Genomic DNA, 22886 nt, shown 5'->3' on the forward strand with positions numbered 1-22886 from the left:
TTTCGGTATTTGATTAGCTTGGCAGTATCTGAAAATTTAGAAATGCGTCTTATGGATGTTGTTACAGCCTACTTATATGGATCACTTGATAGTAATATATATATGAAAATCCCTGAAGGATTTAAGATGCCTGAAGCACAAAGTTCAAAACCCAGAGAATGTTATTCTGTGAAATTACTAAGATCATTATATGGGTTGAAGCAATCCGGCAGAATGTGGTATAATAGGCTAAGTGATCACTTGATGAAAAAGGGATATGTAAATAATTCAATATGCCCTTGTGTTTTCATTAAGAAAACAACATCCGGATGCGTAATTATTGCTGTATATGTTGATGATTTAAACATCATTGGAACAAATAAGGAAATTCAAGAAGTTGTGTCATACTTGAAAGAAGAATTTGAAATGAAGGATCTTGGAAAAACCAAGTATTGTCTGGGTTTACAAATTGAACAAAAAGAATGTGGAATATTTGTTCACCAGACAAATTATACAGAAAAGATCCTTAAACGTTTTAATATGGACAAATCAAATCCTTTAAGTACTCCAATGGTTGTTAGATCATTAAACATAGAAAAGGATCCATTCCGTCCATGTGAAGATGATGAAGATATTCTTGGTCCAGAAGTACCATATTTAAGTGCTATCGGTGCCCTTATGTATCTTACAAATTGTACAAGGCCTGATATATCTTTCGCCATAAATTTATTGGCAAGATTTAGCACATATCCAACAAAGAGACACTGGAACGGAATTAAACATATATTCCGTTATCTAAGAGGAACGACAGACTTGGGACTTTTGTATTCGAAAGATGCTAATCCAAGTATAATTGGTTATGTCGATGCTGGATACTTATCTGATCCACACAAGGCACGTTCCCAAACTGGATATGTATTTACTCGTGGAGGCACTGCAATTTCTTGGCGTTCACAGAAACAAACGCTCGTAACAAATTCATCAAATCATGACGAGATTATGGCACTACATGAAGCAAGCCGTGAATGTGTGTGGTTAAAATCAATGACCCAACATATCCAAATCTCATGCGGATTATCATTCGACGAGAAGCCTGTGATACTATATGAAGATAATGCTGCATGTGTTGCTCAAATGAAAGAAGGATACATAAAAAGCGACAAAACTAAATATATTCCTCCTAAGTTCTTCGCATTCACCAAGGAGCTTGAGAAGAATAAATGTATTGATGTTCGTCACATTCAATCAAGTGAAAACTCATCAGATCTCTTCACAAAGGCACTTCCTACGACAATATTCAGAAAACATATATATAATATTGGGATGCGCAATCTACGAAATCTGTGAAGAATTGTTCGTGTCAACATGAGAGGGAGTTTACGTGACTGCACTCTTTTTCCCTTACTATGGTTTTTATCCCAATGGGTTTTTCCTAGTAAGATTTTTAACGAGGCAGTATAAAAACACGTAATGAAGACAATCATTATGATCATCATCACAAGGGGGAGTGTTGAAATTTAATATTTGAATATTGAATATTTGAATATTGAATGTTGAAAATTAGGTAAAATTAGGTGTTGAATATTGAAATTTTTGTGTGATGATGAAGGTAATGATGTAATTTATTTTTGGATTATTTGTAAAGATTTTCTATAAATAGATCTCTCATTTGTGAAGAAAATCACAATTGAGTTGAGAGAAAAATATTATAAAGTGTTTAGTGTGATAATTTTGAGAGTTTGAGATTTTTATTTTTTACCATAAATTTTTACTTTTTCACCACTTGTAAATGATGAATCAAACGACCCGTACCCGACTCGCCATATAAAAAGGATCCAAGTAGGGTTTACTGTACTAAAAGGAATTTGTTTGGATTCCCTCGTATTCCTCCGCCTAGACAAAACCGAGGAGAAAACGGAAAATGTCAGACGCATCTGCGCCTCCGCCTTTGGATAAGCTCGCCATCAAAGATGCTGGCGTGCGGGAGGCTGAATTCTCTCAACGTGTGTTGATCCATTCAATCTTGGGTAGGCCCGATATGGGTGCGGGACTGGCGGGGCAGAGTGTCCGGATCGGGGGATGGGTGAAAACAGGTCGGGAGCAGGGGAAGGGCGCCTTTGCCTTCTTGGAGGTGAATGATGGTTCTTGCCCTGGAAATTTGCAGGTGATTGTGGAAGCCGACGTTTACAAGCTAAGCGACGTCGTTTCCACGGGAACCTGTATTCACGTGGAAGGCGAGCTCCATCTTCCGCCCGATGGTGTGAAGCAGAAGATCGAGCTTAAGGTGAAGAAGGTTATCGATGTGGGTACCGTAGATGCGGGGAAGTATCCGTTGCCAAAGACTAAATTGACGCTCGAATTTCTCAGGGATGTTATGCACCTTCGCCCCAGGACTAACACTGTAAGACCTTACGCCTTTTAAACTTATCAAATGTTGAGCGTGAACAGAGGGAAAATGAGATGGAGAATATCTCCTTACTTTTCTTACTGAAAGAATGTTAAGCAAGAGTTCTGTACATGAATATATACACAGCTATTTACTCCTACACCTATTAACCGACTAACAAACAATTAACCGCTATATAACTTATAATCAACTGGCTAAGCTTTATATTAAAGCTAATATCAAACGTGGGCATACATTTGTTTGATTGGCCGTAGTTGTGTGAGTGCCAAAGAATTTGTAAATCAACAATCTTTTTGGAAATTGGATTATGTGCATGTGGCTCGCTTAGTATATCTGGTCAATTAATTTTTGTCTTTGTCATTACATTTCTCCTTGTTTTTGTTAGTGATCTGTAACAAAGTAGTGAAGACAATGCTAATGCTTGAACTCATGAATGATGTTTGTTAAGAAATCATAAATTCGAGGCACATCTGAATTGCTTCTCTAAGGTTATATTTTTTTATTCCTGTTTGAGAAGTATTGATGTGGAGCTCTATAATGGCGCCAGATTTTGGACTCCTAGATCATTACTTCTTGTTATATCCATCTTTTTACTTGCATTAATTAATTAATTATTTATTTATACCATCCATTACATCCCTTAATAAGATCTACTCGCCCTTTGTCTCTCCTGATATTTTCTCACTGGAAGTGTTACACTCTTTTGGTTGTCTAGATTTCCGCAGTTGCCAGAATTCGCAATGCTCTGGCATATGCTACCCACACATTCTTTCAGAATCATGGTTTCCTTTATGTTCATACTCCTATCATTACAACCAGCGATTGTGAGGGTGCTGGGGAGATGTTTCAAGTTACAACAATAATCTGTGAAGCAGAAAAATTAGAGAAAGAGCTGAAAGAGAACCCTCCCCCTTCAGAAACTGATGTGAAAGCTGCTGAACTTGATGTCAACGAGAAAGGAGAAGTTATTACCCAACTAAAATCTGCTAAAGCAAGCAAGGAGAAAATTAGTGCTGCGGTCATTGATCTGACAAAGTCAAAAGAGCATCTCTCAAAGCTGAATGAAAGGTTAAAGCTTGTTGAGAGGTGTAGAGTTAGTGGTGGCCTTCCAAAGAAGGATGGGAAAATTGATTATTCAGAGGATTTTTTTGCCCGGCAAGCATTCTTGACTGTATCTGGACAACTGCAGGTTGAAACATATGCATGTGCCCTCAGTAGCGTGTATACTTTTGGGCCTACATTCAGAGCAGAAAACTCTCACACATCGAGACATCTCGCTGAATTTTGGATGGTGGAACCTGAAATAGCCTTTGCAAATATAGAGGTATGCCACCTGTAAAGCTTGTTTATTGAACTTGCATTTGAGCAAAAAATACTTCATCTTAAGATGCAATATATCTTTGCCATTTAAATTGGAACAGCCCTGAAGAAGGCCTTCTTCTGGACAAACAGTCTAAATGTTGAAGTGTAGTATTTAGCCACGGTATTGTAAGCCTGTACCTCAAACTTGAAGATTTGTGAAGCTTTGTGCTCCTGTAATTGGATTTTGTTTTTTTAAGGGTTTAATATGTGGACTGGCATGGGAGTTGACATTGATGATATTCTTTTGTAGGACGATATGAACTGTGCAGAGGCATATGTAAGATTTCTTTGTCAGTGGTTGCTCGACAACTGCTATGATGATATGGAATTCATGACCAAGTTTATTGACAAGACTGCCATCCAACGGCTTGAAATGGTTGCGAAATCCAAGTTCCATAGAATAACTTACACAGAAGCAGTTGCCATTCTTGAGGAAGCTGCTAAAGTTAGGAAATTCGAGAATAAAGTAGAATGGGGTATTGATTTGGCATCTGAACATGAAAGGTAATTATCAGTTCATCGTATCTTCTCTCCACGGAGCTTGCAGTTCAAGTAGCTGAATTCCTCTCCATTTGACCCCCCACAGATACTTAACAGAAGAGAAATTCAAAGCACCTGTTATTGTCTATAACTACCCCAAAGCTATTAAAGCTTTCTATATGAAGGTCAATGAAGACAATAAAACTGTTGCTGCAATGGATGTGCTAGTACCCAAGGTGGGCTCTTGTTCATGATATCTTCCTCATTTAGCAATCTGAACCACAATTTCTACATGCACATCATAAGTATATACTTTAATGGATTCTTGTGTTCATTAGGTGGGAGAACTTGTTGGTGGAAGCCAAAGAGAAGAGAATTATGAAGTTCTCCGAGATAGGTATGAGGAGCTTTATTGCTGTATTCGATTTTCCAATTGCTCCCTCTTTGTTAAGCCGAGATCTCAAAGTTAAATTTTTATATTCTGCTAGATCGCTTATATGGATATCAATGATTTCTTTGCCTTAGGATATTGGAATTGGATCTGCCATTAGAGCCATATGAATGGTATCTTGATCTGCGGCGCTATGGTACAGTGAAGCACAGTGGGTTTGGCCTAGGTTTTGAAAGAATGATCCTTTTTGCTACTGGTATGGAAAACATTAGAGATGTCATTCCATTCCCAAGATACCCTGGGAGAGCTGATCTTTGAATTTACACACGGTCACTCACGAGTCCTTCGAATTTTTATATTTATTTAGTTTTTTTAAGAAATACGACAAAGTGGTTTAGCATAGTAACCATGACAAGAATCTGTTTTGAATGTTGTGAAAAACCTATTTGTTTGAAGGCTTGTTTGGAATCTTAGTAACTTCTTATCAATTGTTTTGATACTTGTTCATCTATCCTAAATTTTTTTTCCTGAAGTATCGGACACGGATGTAGATACTGACGTGTTGGATACGGCAAAATCTGTGTCGTTGACTTTTGTAGGTTTAACCAGTCAGATAAAAGCTAGGATACGAAGATATGTTATGGACACGACGAAGATACGTTTCGGCAAATAAAAATTTTTAAATCACTCTATGGACATCNATATTAATAATTGTCGTATTTTAGTCGTATTGTGTTTATATTTTTAAAATTTATTTTATCATCATATACATATCATATTTGATATGATACTCGTATCTATTCAACATAGTTATTAACATGTTTTTCCCAGGTGTAGTGTTTTATATTTGCCCTTGAATTGTGTTACTGACAATCACGAACGTCTAATTTAATCGAAGAATATTAAATAGGTACAAAAAAATGTAAATGAAATCATAGACAACGAGACAGATGAAACTCCTGTCAGATGTTTGAACAGAGGACCAAATTTGATCGTCTTATAAAGGGGGAAAAAGAATCTGAGTAACTGGCAATTCTAATATACCTGTTAAATTGGCAAATAAATTTCAAAAATTAATCGTAATCCCATCAAATGGCAGATAAGAACGATGGGAAAATTGTAGTAAAAGAAATGTATATATGTTCAATTAGAAGTCTGCACTTGAGCATGGTGATTCTAGGAAATTATAATAAAAATATATTATGACAGCATATATTTTACTTCTTAAATATCCTCAATTCCACAAAACACATAACTTAGTTTAATAATTGATGTCACCATGAAGGAAAATCACGATTTAATACTTGTCTAAGCAGTCTTAAAATAATGAAAATTGTCACATAAAGATTGATACTGCCATTGGTACTCTATTCTTCCTCTTCAACAACCTTGGTACCCAAGCCCTTCAATCCTTCAGCAGGGATTTCTGCAACAGTAACGAGGGAGTACAGCTCTTCCTTGGCATCCTCATCATCATTTCTCTTGCGAGCAATTCGAACTCTGACCCTCCTTGGGACACTTCGAATACCCCTACTCCAAATTTGCTTGTTAAGCTTCACGTCCACTCTCACATCTGTGGTACCCATGGCTTTCTGCGCGAATTTTCTGATCTCTTTGATGGCCTTGGGAGCCTTTTTCTTAAAGGTGCTAATTAACATCCACAGAGAAAGAATAGTATCGAAATGACAAAGAAAATATAAAAAAAACCAGTATCAATTATAGGCATGGAACTGTAAATATCAAAACATAGAAAGACAAGATTGCTATGTCACAAATCAAGAACGGATGCATGAAGCCAACTATCAGTGGTGAAAGAGATTTGATAAACATTATAAATGATAAATATATGGTAGCCAAGGTAAACATGAACGGATGTGATCAAGAACGGATGCATGAAGCCAACAATCAGGCTTACATGTATGAGCAAATAGAGAACACAACTTGAGACACTTTAAAGAAGACATTGCTGATCAGTGATCCCCAATACCACCCAAAGCAAAAGCACACCACAACCACATTATGAAGTGCATTTTCATATTATGTCTTATGTACTTACATAGACTACTCCCAGACACATTTCCTGACAACAAATGATATGAATTCAAACAGTTCCACATTTTTTTACATTAGGCATCTCCAGAAAGCCATTCTAGCCTATATATCAAAAAAATATACACGAGGGTGTATCATGGGGAGGCAGACAGCATAGTTGTCAAAGGCGCACAAAGCGAAGCTCACAACTCACACTTCAGTGCACTCCAAAGAGCACAAAATAGAGCAGGAGAAACCCTAACATCTTTGCCTTTTGCCCTCACGTCTTAATATTTGATACTTGGAAGATGAAAATGATTATTTAGTATTTGATATTTCATATTTTTAAAAATAAATTGATTTTATTTTTTTAAAATATTTTATTTATTGTGTTTTACTTCCGTAAAACGTGCACTTCGCTTTGCAAGTGCCAAGACACTTGAGTGCTTTAATGCGCCTTGCGCTTTTGACAACTATGACAAACAATAGTCATTTAACTCAATTACTTATATAATTTAACTTCTATAAGTTTTTTATAAGCACAAGTTTGGCCTCCCATGTTTCGTGTCATAGGTATAAGTTTTGACTTTCATCTATCTTTGATCCTGTTCGCGGACCCCTTGATTAATGTTTTGGCCTTCCAGAAACATAACTCATAGTTTGCACACCCTCTTAGGTAAAATACCACATCAATTCTACGCATCCACTCAATTTAAAAAACACCAGTAAGCCACAGAGAAATATCAAAAATATATTCAGGAAAGCAAACCAGATGAGCGAAAATCATAAGAAAACTCTGGACGCACACCCAGCAGTGCAATTATTTTCAACAAAAAGTAACAAATTCCCAGCCAAGATGATAAATCAACAAAAAAACCATCAGTGAAACTCACTTGCCGAACTTCCAAACCAAAATCAAATTTGCTCTCAAATTGAGACAACCTAACAGCTTAAAAAAATAACTCAAGGAAGCGATGAACCCTAAGAAACATACCAGCCATGTAGCCTCCTGTGCAGGTTAATGGTATACTCCCGCGTCACCACTTCATCCTTCCTTCCCTTCGTTTTCTCAACCATTTTCTCTCAATCCTACAACTATTACACCTGCATTTGCAACAAATCAGCAAAGAACACAAAATTTCAAATTAGAGATCAATCTAGATAGAAATAGATCAAATTCATATATTAATCAATCAGTGCGAGCGTGCGCGAGAGAGGCTGGAAGGCAAACCTGGAAAGCGTTGTGCGGAGGTGGGCGGAATTCAACTATAAGAATGATTGGGAGAGGAACTTAAAGCCCTAGTGGCATAAGCTGTAATTGTATTGTTTATAAGAGCTATTAATGTCTTTTCAGTCATAGAGAAATTATAAAATATGAACAAGCAGACCAGCCCACGACCTCAAATCAAGTTGTTATTATTTATATTATATTATTCCGCGTGAGATTTTTATAGTAATTAAATTTTGGTGTCACGATTTATTTTAAAAATTATATATATATTAATAAAATATTAAAAATTCAATACAGTTATATGTTAGTTTAGTAAATAGAGTATTTGTATCTTGAACTCTAAGTTGCAGGTTCAATTTTTACTTTGTTTTTTTTTCTTTCTTTTTTCTATTTATTTTTTAATTCTTATATTAAAAATACAATGTAGTCCTTCAATATTTTTTATAATTACATTTTGATCCTCGTTTAAATATAAACCATATGAAATATAAAAAATAATGTTGCGTGCGGCGATGAACTAGTACTAATAATAATTTCGCACGTAGAAAATGTTAACCATCGAGACTTATTTTTACCTAAAAATATCATTCTCTGATACATTTTTTTCAGATACATTTTAAGTATAACTAAATCAGAAAATTGAAATTTTGGTCTTTGGATTTTGTGATTTTGAGTTTCCATATTTTCTAATTTTTGTTCTAGTGCTTTCTTTGTCCTTTTTTTTGTTTTTTGTTTTTCGATTTTAATCATTTATCTGGTCTTGCATTGATGTAAATTAGTGTCAATGTCATACTAATATATGTGGTATCATTTCATCACCGTCGATGAAAACAAAGCTAAAATTTACAAAACTAAAAATAGAAGATTAACAATAAAATTAGATAATTTACACGATAAAAATCGTAAAAAACCAATATACCGTAAATGGGTTTTTGAAAAATGTGATACACACCTCTTATATTTTTTAAGTAATATATTTTTAATGTGGATGTCTTATTAAGAATATACCGAACAAGTGATATTATACATTAGAGAAATATACGAAAATTTCATAGCGTGAGATATATTTCCATTATCTAGAAATAAAATTTATTAAATGTTAATTAAAAATAATGATAAAATAGGAAATATGAAACAGGAAAACTTGATAAAGCTTTGTTCATAATTCAATGATGATACCCTTTAATTACTCAAACCACCGGTAAATCATCAAAGGTGAAGAAGGCTGATGGCAGAGACAAAAGACGACCGTTAACGCCTAAACCGATTCTGGTTTTTGTTCTAAAGCAACTACCATTCTCTTAATTTAAAATACGACATTGAAACTCTAGGCTTCAAGAAGACACTTTCTCTGCAACTAATTTGATCTCTTTCATCCTAATATCGACTAGTTGCTTTATTTGCTCATCTAAATTTCCCTGATTCTCATCCTTCTCGATCATCGTCCCGTCGCCACCTTCCGATTTAAACATAGCAAAGGACATTTCCTGATCAAACTCGGTTGGGATATCAATTAACCGCTTACCTGAGCCTTCGGGTTCTTTCCCAATCACATCAGCTTTCACACGATTTGAAACGATGGTCATGTAGTTCTCCATGTACTTCTCTATGGGATTTAAGCTAAGGTAGATGAGAATCTCCCAGCACTGAAGAAACTGTCGTTTGTTAATTTTCAGACTTTCTCTGACAGATTCAATGATACTCTGTGAAGGTCCACATCGAATGGGCTGGCTGTTCTTTGACAAGTTTTTGTGCTTCAACAATGAAACAAGCGGATCAAGTGAATTATGGATTGGCTCAAAATCAAGCATGCGCTGCACATCGATGCAGGTTCTCACGTGTTGACGGGAATCCACTGGTTCTTCAACAGTTAGGTCATAAGCATTTTCTGATATTGCAACATTGTTGAGCACTTTTAGAAGAGTACGACCATAACCCTTTCGTTGGTAGGGAGGTACGATTAATATCTGTCAGAAACAAATTCATCCTATTTACCAGTCTATGATGGTGAATTCACCAATTGTCTATTATTCAGAACACAGACAAAAGCTATATAAAAAAAAAGACACAAACCTGACCAAGACGTAGCCTCATGCCAGCAGGGTATCGGTGAAAACGATAAACAGCTGCAAAGCCAAGCAACGTGTTGCAACCATCTTGTTGACCCTTCCCAACTAGTACATATATTTGCCAGCTTGGATCAGTGACATCAATAGGATTACTACCTGTGTCAATAGCACAATAATAAAAGTCAAAACATGTTCCAGTGGACAGCAATTAGTACTATATACTAGAGGTAACTCAAATTATTTTTCATGAAACAAAACAGATAAAGACAGTCACCATCAACAAGAAGAAGAACGAGCGACACTAATCGGCAATAAAGAGGCCCCACTGCAGTACCACCAACCCGGTAAACCTAAAATAATGAATCAGAAACAACAAAATCAAGAGAGAAACTCGGATCCTGAAACATAATAGATAGATCCAATAATGATGATGTTTCTCTTCAGTAAGCATAGAGAACTCTCAATTCGAACCATAGTTGTTTCAAAATAACAAACTGAAGGAGAAGCGGAGAGAGTGCTCTCTTGCAAAGATTGGTAGCATAGATCAAGTGCAATAAGTTGCAAGAGCAGGAGAAAATAATATGCAGAGAAAAAAACTCTTCTCTGGTGGAATAAAGCTGCCTAATAATCAAACTATTTCATCTAATATTGTAAAAAGAGAAGTCCTTGTAGAAATATAATGATGATTTGATGACATTTATAAGCATTTGCTAGACATTTTCTCGCCCATTGAAGCGACAAACGATCATCATCATGTAAATTTTGTTTTTAAAAACCTAATCTTCATCGCGTAGACCATGGTGGCAACACTTTTCTGCACTGAGATAGAGGCAATGAAAAATAATAATAACGTAAAGACATTCTTAACAGCTACCATAAGTGTACTACACAATCAATTCAAAAGCAAGCACTGCAACATGTCTATTACCAATCCTCAAATCACCAGATGCTGAAGGAAGGTGATAGTAATGAAATCAACAATTTAGCCCCAAATAAATTATATAAGCACAAAGGCAAGGCAAGTCACTTATAACTTGCGATAAAATTTGACATTCATGATCGATGAATGGAGTTTGTGGCTCAAATAAATCCTCATCAAGCAGAAATATTCAAAATGTTTTGGATTGAAACTACATCACAAATATACACAGGTACACAATATTACGCCACAGTAACACAGGAATCGTTAAGGTAATCATGGAGAGAACATTTTATTTTATTTTATTTTAATTTTAGGCAGAATGATATGCCAGAATAACACATTTTATTATTGCACTGACGTGATGAGGATCAATGAAGAAAAATACTCACATCAACATTACCACGCTCTTCTTTCGGATGACACTTGGAGTTACCTTTGCAGCTATTAGAAGCATTGTTTCGCAATACTTCTGCACTTGAGACAATATTTCTAAATGCATGAAAAGTGGGAGATACAAAATTAGAATATAACAATTCATAAGCAGCAGCATACGTGAAATTCCATATGGGAAAGGATTCTACGTACTTTACATAATTGCATTCAGTTGAAAATGTTTTAAGGAAGTCATCTTTCTTCTCAATGAGGTTCTCAGCAAATATATTCTGTCATGAACAAAGTAAATATTTGAGTTATATACATGAGTTTCATAGAGAAGATCAGGAATTCTCAAACATGTGCTGTCAATATACCTGAAGAGACGACTTTAAATCTGTTATTCCCTTGCCTCCCTGATAAATATCAACAGAAATGGTCAATAGAATGTCATGAGGGAACGTATATGATACAACTGAAAACGCCTGATATATTAGCAGCTAAAACATAGATTTCCTTGCCACAAATCATTTGGAAGTTATCGCGTGGATTGTGGAATTGTCACATATAATTAAGAGCTTGACTTTATCAAAAAAGACACATGGATAAATATAAGTTTTTGCAGTATGAACTGGAAAAATCATCAAACATCAAAACTTTCTAACAGAACTCGATAAAATGAGATAAGGAACGCACGCCAAATTATTATATAGGAAGATGGGGAAACGGAAAAGAGATACAAAATAATCTAGATAAAGTGGTGGAATGAAGTAAAAAGCTTCATTAATTCCACTTATTTGAACTACCTGTTCTTTTTCAACAAACTGAGTCCAACGACAGCTAATATAATGCAAGATAACTCTTAAGTGGACACCATTATAATGTATCATGTAAGAGATTCAAATTTAAACCATGTGTTTCTAAAATTTAATGGGAAAATTCAAAATGAAATCTACCATGTTGTAGACCATCAGGGAAGCAAAGAAACCAAGACAGGATAGATTAGTGCACAGCAAACAGTTGCTCATCTAGAGAGCATCTACCAATTTATTAAGTTTTACCATTAGTTAGTAAATACTTACATCCGATGAGCTGTCAAAAGAAATATCTGCATATGAATGAAAGGATACGCTGCTAATCCAAACACTGATCTGCAAATTAAAGACAGAAAAATTAAACATCCAAGAAGACCCAATTAGATAAAAAAATCATAGAGACCAAGCACATGATTCCTGACGGCCAAACAAACCTTTTATATAAGATGTAAATAGCAATACATCACAGAATGTTATGTGAAGTTTATCCAACTCTGCAATCCTATCATCAACAGTTGCTTTTGCTAAGAAAGTGCCAAGTGAAACAATGTCTGCATATAATATATTGGCATGGTCCAGAATGCTTCCAAATCGTATGGCCCAACATGGTTTAAAAATTCATTAAACCAAATACCATGCCCTCGTGCTATGATATAAAATCCAAACTCATCTCGAAATTAAGGAATAGAATGATCTTGCAATTCATCTTTATAACAATGTGGATTTAGTTAAAACACATACAAAAGAAAAATGCATTTAAATATAATAAGACCATCTAATTTCTTTTCTTATACACTACATGGCTACTACAAGAAAAGGCTCTAATTTTTTACTGAAAAAAAATTAGCAATCAATCCTAGTTATCTAAAGATAATCTCAACTCCAATGATAAATAAGTATGTCGAATCGCCGAACATGTCACAACCATAAACAAAAAGCAATAAAGAAATCACAAATGTAGACAGTGGAAAGAGGACAGACAAGTCTTATGCTTAGGGTAAAGAAACAAAACTAAAATTATGAACTTTAAGATTTGATTTAGAAAAAATAAATGAATAATAAAAAAATAATTCCAACAGAATACCTTCAGACCCTGGTAACCATATATTCTACCATCTGTCTCAAAGAAATGGTTTAAGTCAACTGGCTCGATTTGGAAACTGTCTGGGGAATCTACTTCCTCCTTGCTTGACACTACACATAAAAGTAATAATTAAAAAACCTTGTAATAACTAAAAGGAATAACCAAAATTTCAAGGCCTCACGTTATATGCCGCTAGCTGCTATCATAACAAGTAGAAGTTCTTCAAATTTCTCACACAATAAGCAACCTCAGATTATTAAAATCAACACAACTGACTAAATATTCTAAGATTTCAAGAGCATTTGGTGGTCCAATTTGCTTACCACTTTGAGGGGTTCAACGATAAACATAAAATTTATTTGATAACTTGTCAATAGACAGGATAAAGCTACTCGGTTCAAACTAATAAGCTTCCATGCTAAATAAGAAACTCATAAAATAAGATTAACTTAACTTTTAAAACCCATACTACAAAATATTACTCCTTATTCAACTTCGATTCCAAAAGAGACAACTAAAAATCTGATCATTTGGAACAAGCAATCTTAAGAAAAAATGCATAAAACATACAGTACATAAACCGACAAATTAGTAAAAAATTTCAATAATCAGGAAACAAGCACCCAAATAAATCTTGATGCACTCGTTGGCTTCAACTCCAGCATCTGTACAGAAGAAATTGAAAAGAAATATGAGAAATGTAAAAGGAAAAATCCCGAAGCTGCACTTCTCAGTGCGAGGAAAAGAAGAATTCAACCACAAAAGCAGAAAATATAGAGCATCAGACAAAATTCACCTACCAGATTTGGAGAAACCGACGCGACGCCGCTTCTTCTGGTCGGAAACTGGATCGGAGGAAGAGTGGTGCTTCGTTCCCATTTTCGGAGATTAGGGCTTGACAGTGGAGCGGGAAATGGGAGAGGCGGGAAATTAACAGAGCGGCAGTGTACCAAGAAATCATTTACACAAGGCTTAAATCCTATTTACGTAAATAAAATGATCTAAGAAAATAGAGTAGAACCGGGCGTTTGGTCTAGTGGTATGATTCTCGCTTTGGGTGCGAGAGGTCCCGAGTTCGATTCTCGGAACGCCCCATCTTTTTTTTGACCTAGTCAAAATATACATTCTTGTTCCAGAAAAATAAGCTACTTTCCAAAACATATTTTTCTTCACGAATCAAAATCTCTATCTGATTATTTATACCATTTCACCAACTTTAAACAATTACTTTATAGTTGCAAAATATAAAGAAGTTGATAGGAGGCAAGGAGAATTTTGTTTTTGCAACAAATTTACATACAAGGAAACATGCTGAAATGTCTACTACTAAAATACTACTAGAGTTTTTTTTTGTTTTTTTTAACTTACTTTCGAAAATACATTTAAATGCATATATGTAATAACTGTTGACAATCACACATTTTAAAAAGTACTCAAATACTAGGTAAAAATATTACAGTTTAAAAGAATTCAAATAGATAACATGCAAAGTCTTGTCAAGCCATCAATATATAAAAAATAGAAATGTATAAAAATATCCATGTTTTACTCCTAACTCATAAACGTATAATGCAGAAAAGTATGGTCTTCGGGTTAGGGTGCGCACATCCGGCTTCGCCTACTCAGTCTTCGGCACCTCCAGTCTCCTCATCAATATACTCACCTGCATCATTCACACCTCGTAAGTCTAAAGACTTAACACACCTGAATCGTCATAACAAGTACATAACATGCAACACTGAAAAGTATTGTACTTAACATACATTTCATTATCATAAAAACATGAACTTAAACATAGTGTGCCAAAGCATAACGTGTCCATAACATATCTCATCATATCAGCGTATACGTGTTCATTTTCTTTATTTGAATCCGGATCATTAGTTGTGACTTTCGTATCAACTCTGATCGATAGATCCATCTACGTATAATAGCGGTACCCGACGGTGGGGACATCGAGGACATTTTTACCCATCCACTGATCCTTGGCCTTACATGTTCATGTTCTTGTTAATGTTAGTCACAATTAACTCTCATTCTTTAAAACATATCATCATATTCATCACTTATAAAAATCATACATATATATATATAAATTTCTTTAAAATCAAGCATGCAACGTATTTTCGTATTTTCATAAAAATTCATGTTCATAATATCATACACATTTTAAACATGCAATTTTTGTGTTCAGGGCATTGTCGGGACTGCTAACTCGACCCGAGGAGCAAAATGATCATTTTGTCATTAGAAACCCTAATTGACCTTTTACATCTGGACCTCAAAATTTCGACCCAAAGCCAACCAAACTCCATAGAACACATCAAAACATATTTATAATCATTTCCTAGACGTAACCTCGAGGCTGTTTCGTAACTTTTAATATTCATTTTAAAAATTGGATCGGGGTCCCGGTTTTAACCCGAATCAATCTGAAACTTAACCAAACTTTCCTAAATTTTAATCACAACTTAATCACACCCTACCAGCCACTAAACAACACAATTCCAGCCATTTTGAACCCCTTAAAACCCGCTGCCACTTGATGGAAAATTTCTGCACTTAATGATAATAAGACAATAGCATTATCTATCCACAGTTGGCAACACTCTGCCCGCTGTAGTCATGGATATGAACCGAATGAAACATAAAATTTAAATTATTCATCAACACCACTTTCATTTGATAGTACAGACGCAATTTCTCAGAGAGATGTATATTCCCTTATCGAGAAGTTAAATACCACTACATTATGTACAACAGTTTCTCCATTCATTCAAGATACATGGCACAAACAATTGAATGATCGGATAAAACTATCTTGTTCTTTGTTCCATGATGCCACACATTATGGCAAACACAGCAAGTACAAAAGTCGCCCGTCGACTTGATATGGCAAATAATTTACTCTTGAGGAAGCTTCGAGAGGTAGGGTACTAGATGCTATCACATATCCAAGCATCTTTGGTTCCGTCCTTCCACATTCCCCATTTCCAGTTCACTTTAGAGGAATAGGCCATACACCTCCAAATAAGGCTGCTGGTGACAGTAGATACAACATCCCGATGAATAAACATTGCCATGTAAGAGATGTTACTGCAATTATCCAATATAGAGAAAATTGTGGACAATGTAACCTCGACATCGTTAACTGTTAAATATGCAGTGATTTCTTTCACATCTTTCATTTGAGTTTTGGATTCTGAACCTCCACGGATAGGATACATTTCGAACTCGGACCAAACACCAGCGGTCAATGTGAGAGAACCCACATTTGGAAACGCACAAAGTAATAACTCGACAATGGACTTGGTAACTCCAACCGGCACTCCCCACTTTGTCGAGGCAACCGTTAGACTCTTAACACTTCTTCCAAAAGGAAACATAACAAGTAGGTTGCGCAGCGCGGTAGATTCAAGATGAAGCTTTCTCAAATCAGCTAGTTCTTTCACTTTGAAACTGCCAGCTCCCTCTATGGAAAGATGCAAGTCTGATAACAGTGGAGTCTCGATAAGAAGAACATGTGGCTTCACGCATTTAAGTTTGAGTTTCACAAGATTTGGTGCAATTATCGTAATAGACATTGGAGCATTAGACAATGTCCAGCAAAGTGTTTTCAGTTTTATGAGATGGATCTTGGGATCTTTAAGTCCTCCAACCCCAATTAAATTGAGAACTTGCACAGAAGGGAAACATTCGTTCACCTTCTCCAAGTTTTCATCATCCAATCTTATAAATTCGAGAGTCAATGTTGTGAGATTTGGCATAGGAATTACAAAATCTACAGAGAGCCATGCATTCTTGATCTCTAACTCAACGAGGTTAAGACCTGCATCGACAGAACTCTCATCACATCAATCAACCTGTTGCAAAAATGAGCATTTCCAGAAATAGAATACTCCTAGGACAAAATTTCAATCTACATGTATGTCTAACGATCAAGCTCCACGATCCAGCCAGACAAAGCATTAAAAATTCAAGCAATTTCGATTAATCACTCTAGAAGATGCTGCAATTGTAACTTTTAAAAGCAGTATGATCAGCTCATGCAATCACATAAAAACTTAAAATTTAACAGAGACGCAAATCTTAAACTCAAAATCCAACAAAATTGTGGTAGTATGGATGAATTTGATCAAGGTGAATGGATTATATATGGGTGGATAGTTTGATCACGCACACTATCTTTGTACATTTGAAACCATCACAATTATTATTCAAGAATTTGAAATCAATGATTTCAAACAACACCAACCCCGAATGATATTCCAATCGCAAGATATACTCCAAATCAATACATGCAGCATATAATTCACAAATACTACAAATTGAGCCTATTATCAAAAGTGAATTTCATGAAATCAACTTGCCATATGAACCCTCGACCAAAACGACAGTATCAACAGCATAACATTGCCAAAAAAATACACAAAATTCAGTTTATATAAAGCGTAAATTCAGCTCACAATAAGCAGAAATGCGGGAGAGCACGTCCGATCGCCGCCAGCAGGATTGCACCCAAAAATCTGATATCGACACCGATTTCAGATGCCCGCATACTTTCGGCAGCCAAGAATTCACAAAATTAGCTTCAGTCAGAAACAAATCATCCTCCTCGTCTTCAACATCGTCGTACGAAACAAGCCGCAGAGGCTTCTCGACGCCGATCGAGACGCTTTCCACGGTCTTCAAATCGGAAATCAAATTATTGAACACCAATTTAAAAGGTGTCATGAAAACACTGGTCGGAGGAGATCGGGACTTGGCGTAGCGGAGGTAGGAGCACTGGAGATTCACCGATCGGATCTCCGGCGCGAGAGAATTGAGGGTCTTCGAGGCGACCCGGCATCGAGCCAGATCGGCCGAATCGCAAAGCCTGCTTAGGATTTCGAGGAGGAGAGGTGGAGGGAGGTCGTCCATGGAGTTCGGAAGGTTCGCTACGGAATCCTGATTCTGTACGGCTTCGTCGAAATTGAGGATGATTATTGTGCTGCTGATGGTTGTACCTTTTGAATTTACATTGTTGTACTCAGCTTCCAAAAACTTGGTTTAACCCATTAATAATCATGACACATCGTCTATAATAAATGATTACAAAATTCAAGTTAAATAGTGGGGGAAATATTAATAAAATTAGTTTCTATTTAAAATATTTAAAAACGACAAAAATATTTTATCAAANCAAAACAGGTTAGCAGGAGTAAAACAGGTTAGCAGGACGAGTCGCTCCGCAACTTGTCACAACGTGTCATTTGAAGGGTGGGACGGGCTAGCCAACCAACCATTTGGACATGTTGAAATATTGTCAACTCAACCCGTCTATTTGGAAAGACGAAGTTAGTCAATCCATCAATTTTTAGTTATATTTTATTGATTGAGACTGATTTTCTCGCAACCCGACACAACCCATCATCTAGCAGGACGAGGTGGTCGGCTCGTAATTTGAGCGAGTTAGGAAATTGTTAACTCAATTTGTCAGTTTGACGGACTACCAATCTGATGAACTTGACACATTTTGCCAATTCAATTTGAAAATATATTTGAAATGAAAGTACAAAAATATATTAGAAAAACAAATGGATTTCAATTCCTTTGTTACATTTTTTAGCCGAATGGATACAATACATTTGAAATGGAATTCACTTATCCAAATGGACAACCGAGGATTGAACATCTATCTTGCTCATGCAGTGATGCATCAAGTTAGTTCAATAAGATTCACGGATATTCAAGCTAATCCTAGCATGTCGTTTCAAGAACCGTAAAACGCATCGATAAGATATTCAAATCAAATCGTAAAGAAAATTAAGAAGAAAAGAAAGTTAATCCATGTTCAAAGTGGAGGGAAATGTGATGAAATAGAACATAAAACTTCGCTAACGAGGGCATCATATCCATCTTTATAAACTTCTTCTAAAGTCGCCGGCAAATAGTAATTCCGTCACCAAGAGCAACTTGAGAAATTTGCACGCGAGTATCAGCCGCAAGGTATTTATTGAACTCGAGGGCAGCATTCCTCGTGGCCAACCTGTCCGCGGGAACAGAGCCCTCAGGCATTGCAACCGTCCCTCCCCAGAGCGTGTTATCATAGATAACAATACCACTGGGTTTCAAAAGAACTAGTAATTTCTCGTGGTAATTCGCATAATTGGCTTTGTCCGCGTCGACGAAAGCAAAGTCGAAAGTGCCATGGTTATCAGGCTGTATCATCAAAAAACAGCAACAAAAAAAAACTGAGAACTTAGGAGTTCGCATGAAAATTAAGCGATAAACTTTTGACCTACTCTCTTGAACAGGGTCAGGGTGGATTCAGCGATCCCCATCTCACATGAAAATAAAACTTGAAACTTTCATATGTAACTTCAGAATTACATTACCCCCTTCCACACATTCACTAGGTCCACCCCTGAGTAGGGTGGACTCGGAAAGTATACAAAACGATTTTTTTTTAAAAAAAGAGGTAAATTTGATTTGAGAACAGGAGTAAAATTTAGGCAACTCTTTCTTACATCTTCCAATAGTTTATCAAGGACCGGAAGAGCCTCGGACTCAATAAAATTGATCTTGTGCTTGACCCCGGCCTTTTCAATAACAGGTAACCCAATTTCGTAACTGCTCCGATCGAGGTCTATGGCCGTAATCTGCAACACCGTATTTAACTTGATAAACAACTGGATGACAAAAATTAGATTTATTGTGGAAGAAGCGTGACAGAAAGTTCTGCTACCTTTCCATCATCAGGAATTGTAAGGGCAGTTAGGAGAAGGGAATATCCAGTAAATACTCCAATTTCAATCGTCTTTTTCGCATTAACTAACATTAAGAGCATGGCCATAAGTTGGCCTGCATCAGGTGCCGTAGCCATGTATGCCCTATGATGACAATGATACAGAGATGTTATGCTTACAATTGTACAATCGATCGCGAAGAGTGACAAAATGAAGTTTTGAGCTCACATGTGTGTGACTATGACAACTAACTTGAAGACATGGAGCAAGATGTGGATAGAAAAGTATACCGAGGATGATTAGAAGTGATGGCTCGAAGCTCCTTTAGAAATTCCGATTCAAGTGGATACACACTTGTCTCCAGTATATACTATCTCACGCCAAAAAGAGGATTAACTAGTATTGCATGAAACAAAACTAAAACAGGACAATTTACAAGTAGGATCGATGACACATTACCTGGTACAGTTCAGCAGTTTGCAGCAATCCTTTATCAAGGAGAGACGTTGTAGCCTTTGCCTTATCCTCCATCACACTTTTTCAAAGCCTATTCGGACAATGTAATAAGAAATTAAATTTTCAATTTTTCTTATGTTTCGAAAGTAGTTCGATAAAATGAAATATTAAAGATAAAACAACGGATTCTAGCAAGAGAACCCTTTCTCGCTCATGGATTTTCATACTTGCTACATATGTGAGAAACAACGCATGCATTTCAATAATAAAAACATAATAACAATAAAAAGAAACAGCCATCTTAGAAACACATGTTTGAAACCCTGAAAACAATAAATCCTGGAAAACGGATATAGATTCAGCTAATTTGTAACAGCATTTCGGAGACTGAGATTAAAATTTACTCGCAATTAGTTTTTTACACATTGATTTTCTTGAGGTGTCTGCATCTTGACACATCAAACAATTTACCCAAGAACGAACAAATCCTGTACCCTAAAATTTAAATAAATCATCTAATTTCACCATAATTGATACACGATCCGGCAAAAATAAAAATAAAAATAAAAAATTGAAGGGGAAAAACACACAGCTACTGATTATAATTGGGCAAACGATAATATTTCCACATCAACTCATAAAATCAATTCGAAAAACGCAGCATGCAACATATTCTTCGATAAAAAGTAAAAGGAAAGAGCTAGGGAGGAACCTGAAGAATGCTGAGGTATGAGTCGTTCACAATGCTGTATCGAAAATGTCGCCAACTTTGAAGTGCTGTTGCCTGTTGGGGTCTTCTGAATGTGGGCTGCACACGTGTATATATAAATAAATACATTGAATTTAATTTATAAATTATAGCTTAAAAAATATTTAAAATTAGTATAAATAGTTTTGACGTATGTATAAAAGGCGTTTGGTTTCAAAAAAAATTTATTTTACAAAGTGATTTTTTAAATTATCTTTTGAAAGTATTTTTTGATTTTGCATTTTGATAAATATATAAAAAGCATTTTTTTATTATAAAATGTGTTTGAATGCGTATCATTAAAATGTTTTTTTTAATGAATTATTGATATATATTTTTCTATTATACTTTTAAACAGTTGTGTTGGGTGCAATAATTGTTTTTGTCAAATATAACAATCGAAATGTAGTGCTCGAGCTGCTATATGGTTTCAGATATTTGAATTGTACAGTTACCACCAGTTATATCTTTTAGTAAGCGGCAAACGCTCGGTCTTATAATTGGTATCAGAGTCAATGTCATATATTTGATTATCATTAATTGCAAATAGTGAAATTATTGAAGGAAAGATTGTTGTGTGCAATAATTGTTCATGCTGGATAGAGCTATTGAAACGTGGTGCTTGGAGCTATTGTACGATTTAAAAGATTTGAATTGCATCGTTTCCGTCAATTATAACTTTTGGTAAAACGACAAACACTCGGTCCTACAAAATGTAATTTATATAGATAAATAATTAAGAATAATATATTAAATTCATATCATAACAGTATGCATAAATATTGAAAATCTTGATATAAAAAATAGTAACTATAACTTAAGAGAGAGAATCTTCAAATTCAATGGACAATACATCGTGCAATGAAAAGAAAAAATTATGGGGATAATTTGAAAAAAATTCCCCTGTAGAATGGAGAAATAGGTTGAGAGATTATGGAAATGACAGGTACTGTATTGTTTTGATTTTCGTTATTGAAAAGCTCTTTAAAAATTAAAAGTTATAAATTTAGGCTTTTGGAAAAACACTAATTTTTGTTAAAAATAAAAATTTACGATAAAAAGTAAAAATCTTAAAATAACAAAATATATTAAACTACACACTTTATAAAATTTTTTCCACTCAATTGTGCTTTTTTTTTTTCCACAAATTGAGAGACTTATTTATAAAATTTCTTTAGAAATAATCCAAAAATAAATACATCATTACATACATCATCACACAATAATTTTCTATATTTACAACTCTTATTTTCAACAATTTTAACTTAGTTAAGAGTTTTTTAAGCACAAAAAAGCCCATCCAGCAAATATAAAATTATAAAAGTACTATTTTTTTTTTAAAAAAAAAAACAATTTTCTTATTTTAGCTTTTGAAATCAAACGTATTCTAAATATTGAAAAGTACTATTGTTTTATTTTTAATTAGAACCAAAAGTAAAAAATGCCATAAATTTAAGTTTCTAAGTGCTTTTTAAAAATATTGATTGTAACCAAATAATATGTTTTTTTTAAATGTTTATTTTAAATATGTGTTTTTGGTTCGTTGGCTTCTCTAACCAAACACACTAGACATGTAAGTATTTTATTTTTGTGATTTTGATATTTTATACTGTTAAATTTTAGTTTTAGTCACTATCTTTCAAATTTTTATAATTCTAGTCATCGAGAATGATGAAGTCATACTATATAATTCGGCACCAATACTACATTTAAAAATGACTAAAATTTGCAAAAAATAATAACAGATTAAGATTGAAATTTTATAATATAAAAAACCAAAATCCGAGGAAAACATACCATAAAATAATGCA

At 35.0% G+C, this 22886-nt stretch overlaps 5 protein-coding genes and 1 non-coding gene across 7 annotated transcripts; 2 read left to right on the top strand and 4 right to left on the bottom strand.

The window, feature by feature from the left end:
* Nucleotides 1-1817: 1817 nt before the first annotated feature.
* Nucleotides 1818-5096, top strand: LOC140963038 (asparagine--tRNA ligase, cytoplasmic 1-like). The gene is made up of 6 exons (XM_073422252.1): nt 1818-2380; nt 3102-3710; nt 3999-4252; nt 4335-4464; nt 4567-4625; nt 4754-5096. Exons 1-6 carry the CDS (start codon nt 1901-1903, stop codon nt 4935-4937), a joined length of 1716 nt encoding a protein of 571 aa, XP_073278353.1. The 5' UTR covers nt 1818-1900; the 3' UTR covers nt 4938-5096.
* Nucleotides 5097-5790: 694 nt separating this feature from the next.
* LOC140963431 (large ribosomal subunit protein eL31-like) lies at nt 5791-7995 on the bottom strand. The gene is made up of 3 exons (XM_073422754.1): nt 7882-7995; nt 7645-7754; nt 5791-6266 (listed from the first exon to the last, which is right to left on the bottom strand). The coding sequence occupies exons 2-3, from the start codon at nt 7725-7727 to the stop codon at nt 5987-5989; spliced, it is 363 nt and encodes a 120-aa protein (XP_073278855.1). The 5' UTR covers nt 7728-7754; nt 7882-7995; the 3' UTR covers nt 5791-5986.
* Nucleotides 7996-8994: 999 nt separating this feature from the next.
* LOC140963569 (histone acetyltransferase type B catalytic subunit) lies at nt 8995-14083 on the bottom strand. The gene is made up of 10 exons (XM_073422950.1): nt 13944-14083; nt 13767-13808; nt 13144-13253; nt 12327-12395; nt 11622-11660; nt 11458-11534; nt 11262-11361; nt 10225-10300; nt 9955-10106; nt 8995-9848 (listed from the first exon to the last, which is right to left on the bottom strand). The coding sequence occupies exons 1-10, from the start codon at nt 14020-14022 to the stop codon at nt 9216-9218; spliced, it is 1377 nt and encodes a 458-aa protein (XP_073279051.1). The 5' UTR covers nt 14023-14083; the 3' UTR covers nt 8995-9215.
* An 82-nt stretch (nt 14084-14165) lies between these two features.
* TRNAP-UGG (transfer RNA proline (anticodon UGG)) lies at nt 14166-14237 on the top strand. Its single transcript has one exon. It is a non-coding gene; the product is annotated as a tRNA-Pro (tRNA).
* A 1534-nt stretch (nt 14238-15771) lies between these two features.
* On the bottom strand, nt 15772-18206 carry LOC140963544 (F-box/LRR-repeat protein At4g29420). The gene is made up of 2 exons (XM_073422909.1): nt 17610-18206; nt 15772-16972 (listed from the first exon to the last, which is right to left on the bottom strand). Exons 1-2 carry the CDS (start codon nt 18061-18063, stop codon nt 16080-16082), a joined length of 1347 nt encoding a protein of 448 aa, XP_073279010.1. The 5' UTR covers nt 18064-18206; the 3' UTR covers nt 15772-16079.
* Nucleotides 18207-18732: 526 nt separating this feature from the next.
* On the bottom strand, nt 18733-21125 carry LOC140963400 (cation-dependent phenylpropanoid and flavonoid 8-O-methyltransferase 1-like). 2 transcript variants are annotated; one of them, XM_073422708.1, is made up of 6 exons: nt 21040-21125; nt 20331-20418; nt 20162-20241; nt 19871-20015; nt 19653-19784; nt 18733-19344 (listed from the first exon to the last, which is right to left on the bottom strand). In XM_073422708.1, the coding sequence occupies exons 2-6, from the start codon at nt 20400-20402 to the stop codon at nt 19057-19059; spliced, it is 717 nt and encodes a 238-aa protein (XP_073278809.1). In that variant the 5' UTR covers nt 20403-20418; nt 21040-21125; the 3' UTR covers nt 18733-19056. The 2 variants fall into 2 exon arrangements, with proteins under 2 accessions (XP_073278809.1, XP_073278810.1); XM_073422709.1 differs by lacking the exon at nt 21040-21125 and adding an exon at nt 20918-21007.
* Nucleotides 21126-22886: the final 1761 nt, after the last annotated feature.

This window comes from Primulina huaijiensis, chromosome 17 (assembly GCF_012295235.1).
Source record: "Primulina huaijiensis isolate GDHJ02 chromosome 17, ASM1229523v2, whole genome shotgun sequence".
NCBI lineage: Eukaryota > Viridiplantae > Streptophyta > Magnoliopsida > Lamiales > Gesneriaceae > Primulina > Primulina huaijiensis.

Coding starts and splice junctions, on each gene's coding strand:
- LOC140963038 (XM_073422252.1), top strand. CDS start 1,901: ATGTCAGACGCATCTGCGCCTCCGCCTTTGGATAAGCTCGCCATCAAA. Junction 4,253..4,334: donor TTGGCATCTGAACATGAAAG/GTAATTATCAGT, acceptor GACCCCCCACAG/ATACTTAACAGAAGAGAAAT. Junction 4,626..4,753: donor TATGAAGTTCTCCGAGATAG/GTATGAGGAGCT, acceptor TCTTTGCCTTAG/GATATTGGAATTGGATCTGC.
- LOC140963431 (XM_073422754.1), bottom strand. CDS start 7,727: ATGGTTGAGAAAACGAAGGGAAGGAAGGATGAAGTGGTGACGCGGGAG. Junction 6,267..7,644: donor CACAGGAGGCTACATGGCTG/GTATGTTTCTTA, acceptor GATGTTAATTAG/CACCTTTAAGAAAAAGGCTC.
- LOC140963569 (XM_073422950.1), bottom strand. CDS start 14,022: ATGGGAACGAAGCACCACTCTTCCTCCGATCCAGTTTCCGACCAGAAG. Junction 11,661..12,326: donor CTTTTGACAGCTCATCGGAT/GTAAGTATTTAC, acceptor GATATTTATCAG/GGAGGCAAGGGAATAACAGA. Junction 10,301..11,261: donor AAGAGCGTGGTAATGTTGAT/GTGAGTATTTTT, acceptor TCATTATTTTAG/GTTTACCGGGTTGGTGGTAC.
- LOC140963544 (XM_073422909.1), bottom strand. CDS start 18,063: ATGGACGACCTCCCTCCACCTCTCCTCCTCGAAATCCTAAGCAGGCTT. Junction 16,973..17,609: donor CTCCCGCATTTCTGCTTATT/GTGAGCTGAATT, acceptor CTGTCGATGCAG/GTCTTAACCTCGTTGAGTTA.
- LOC140963400 (XM_073422708.1), bottom strand. CDS start 20,402: ATGGAGGATAAGGCAAAGGCTACAACGTCTCTCCTTGATAAAGGATTG. Junction 20,242..20,330: donor AAACTGCTGAACTGTACCAG/GTAATGTGTCAT, acceptor GGCGTGAGATAG/TATATACTGGAGACAAGTGT. Junction 20,016..20,161: donor ATCACTTCTAATCATCCTCG/GTATACTTTTCT, acceptor TTGTCATCATAG/GGCATACATGGCTACGGCAC.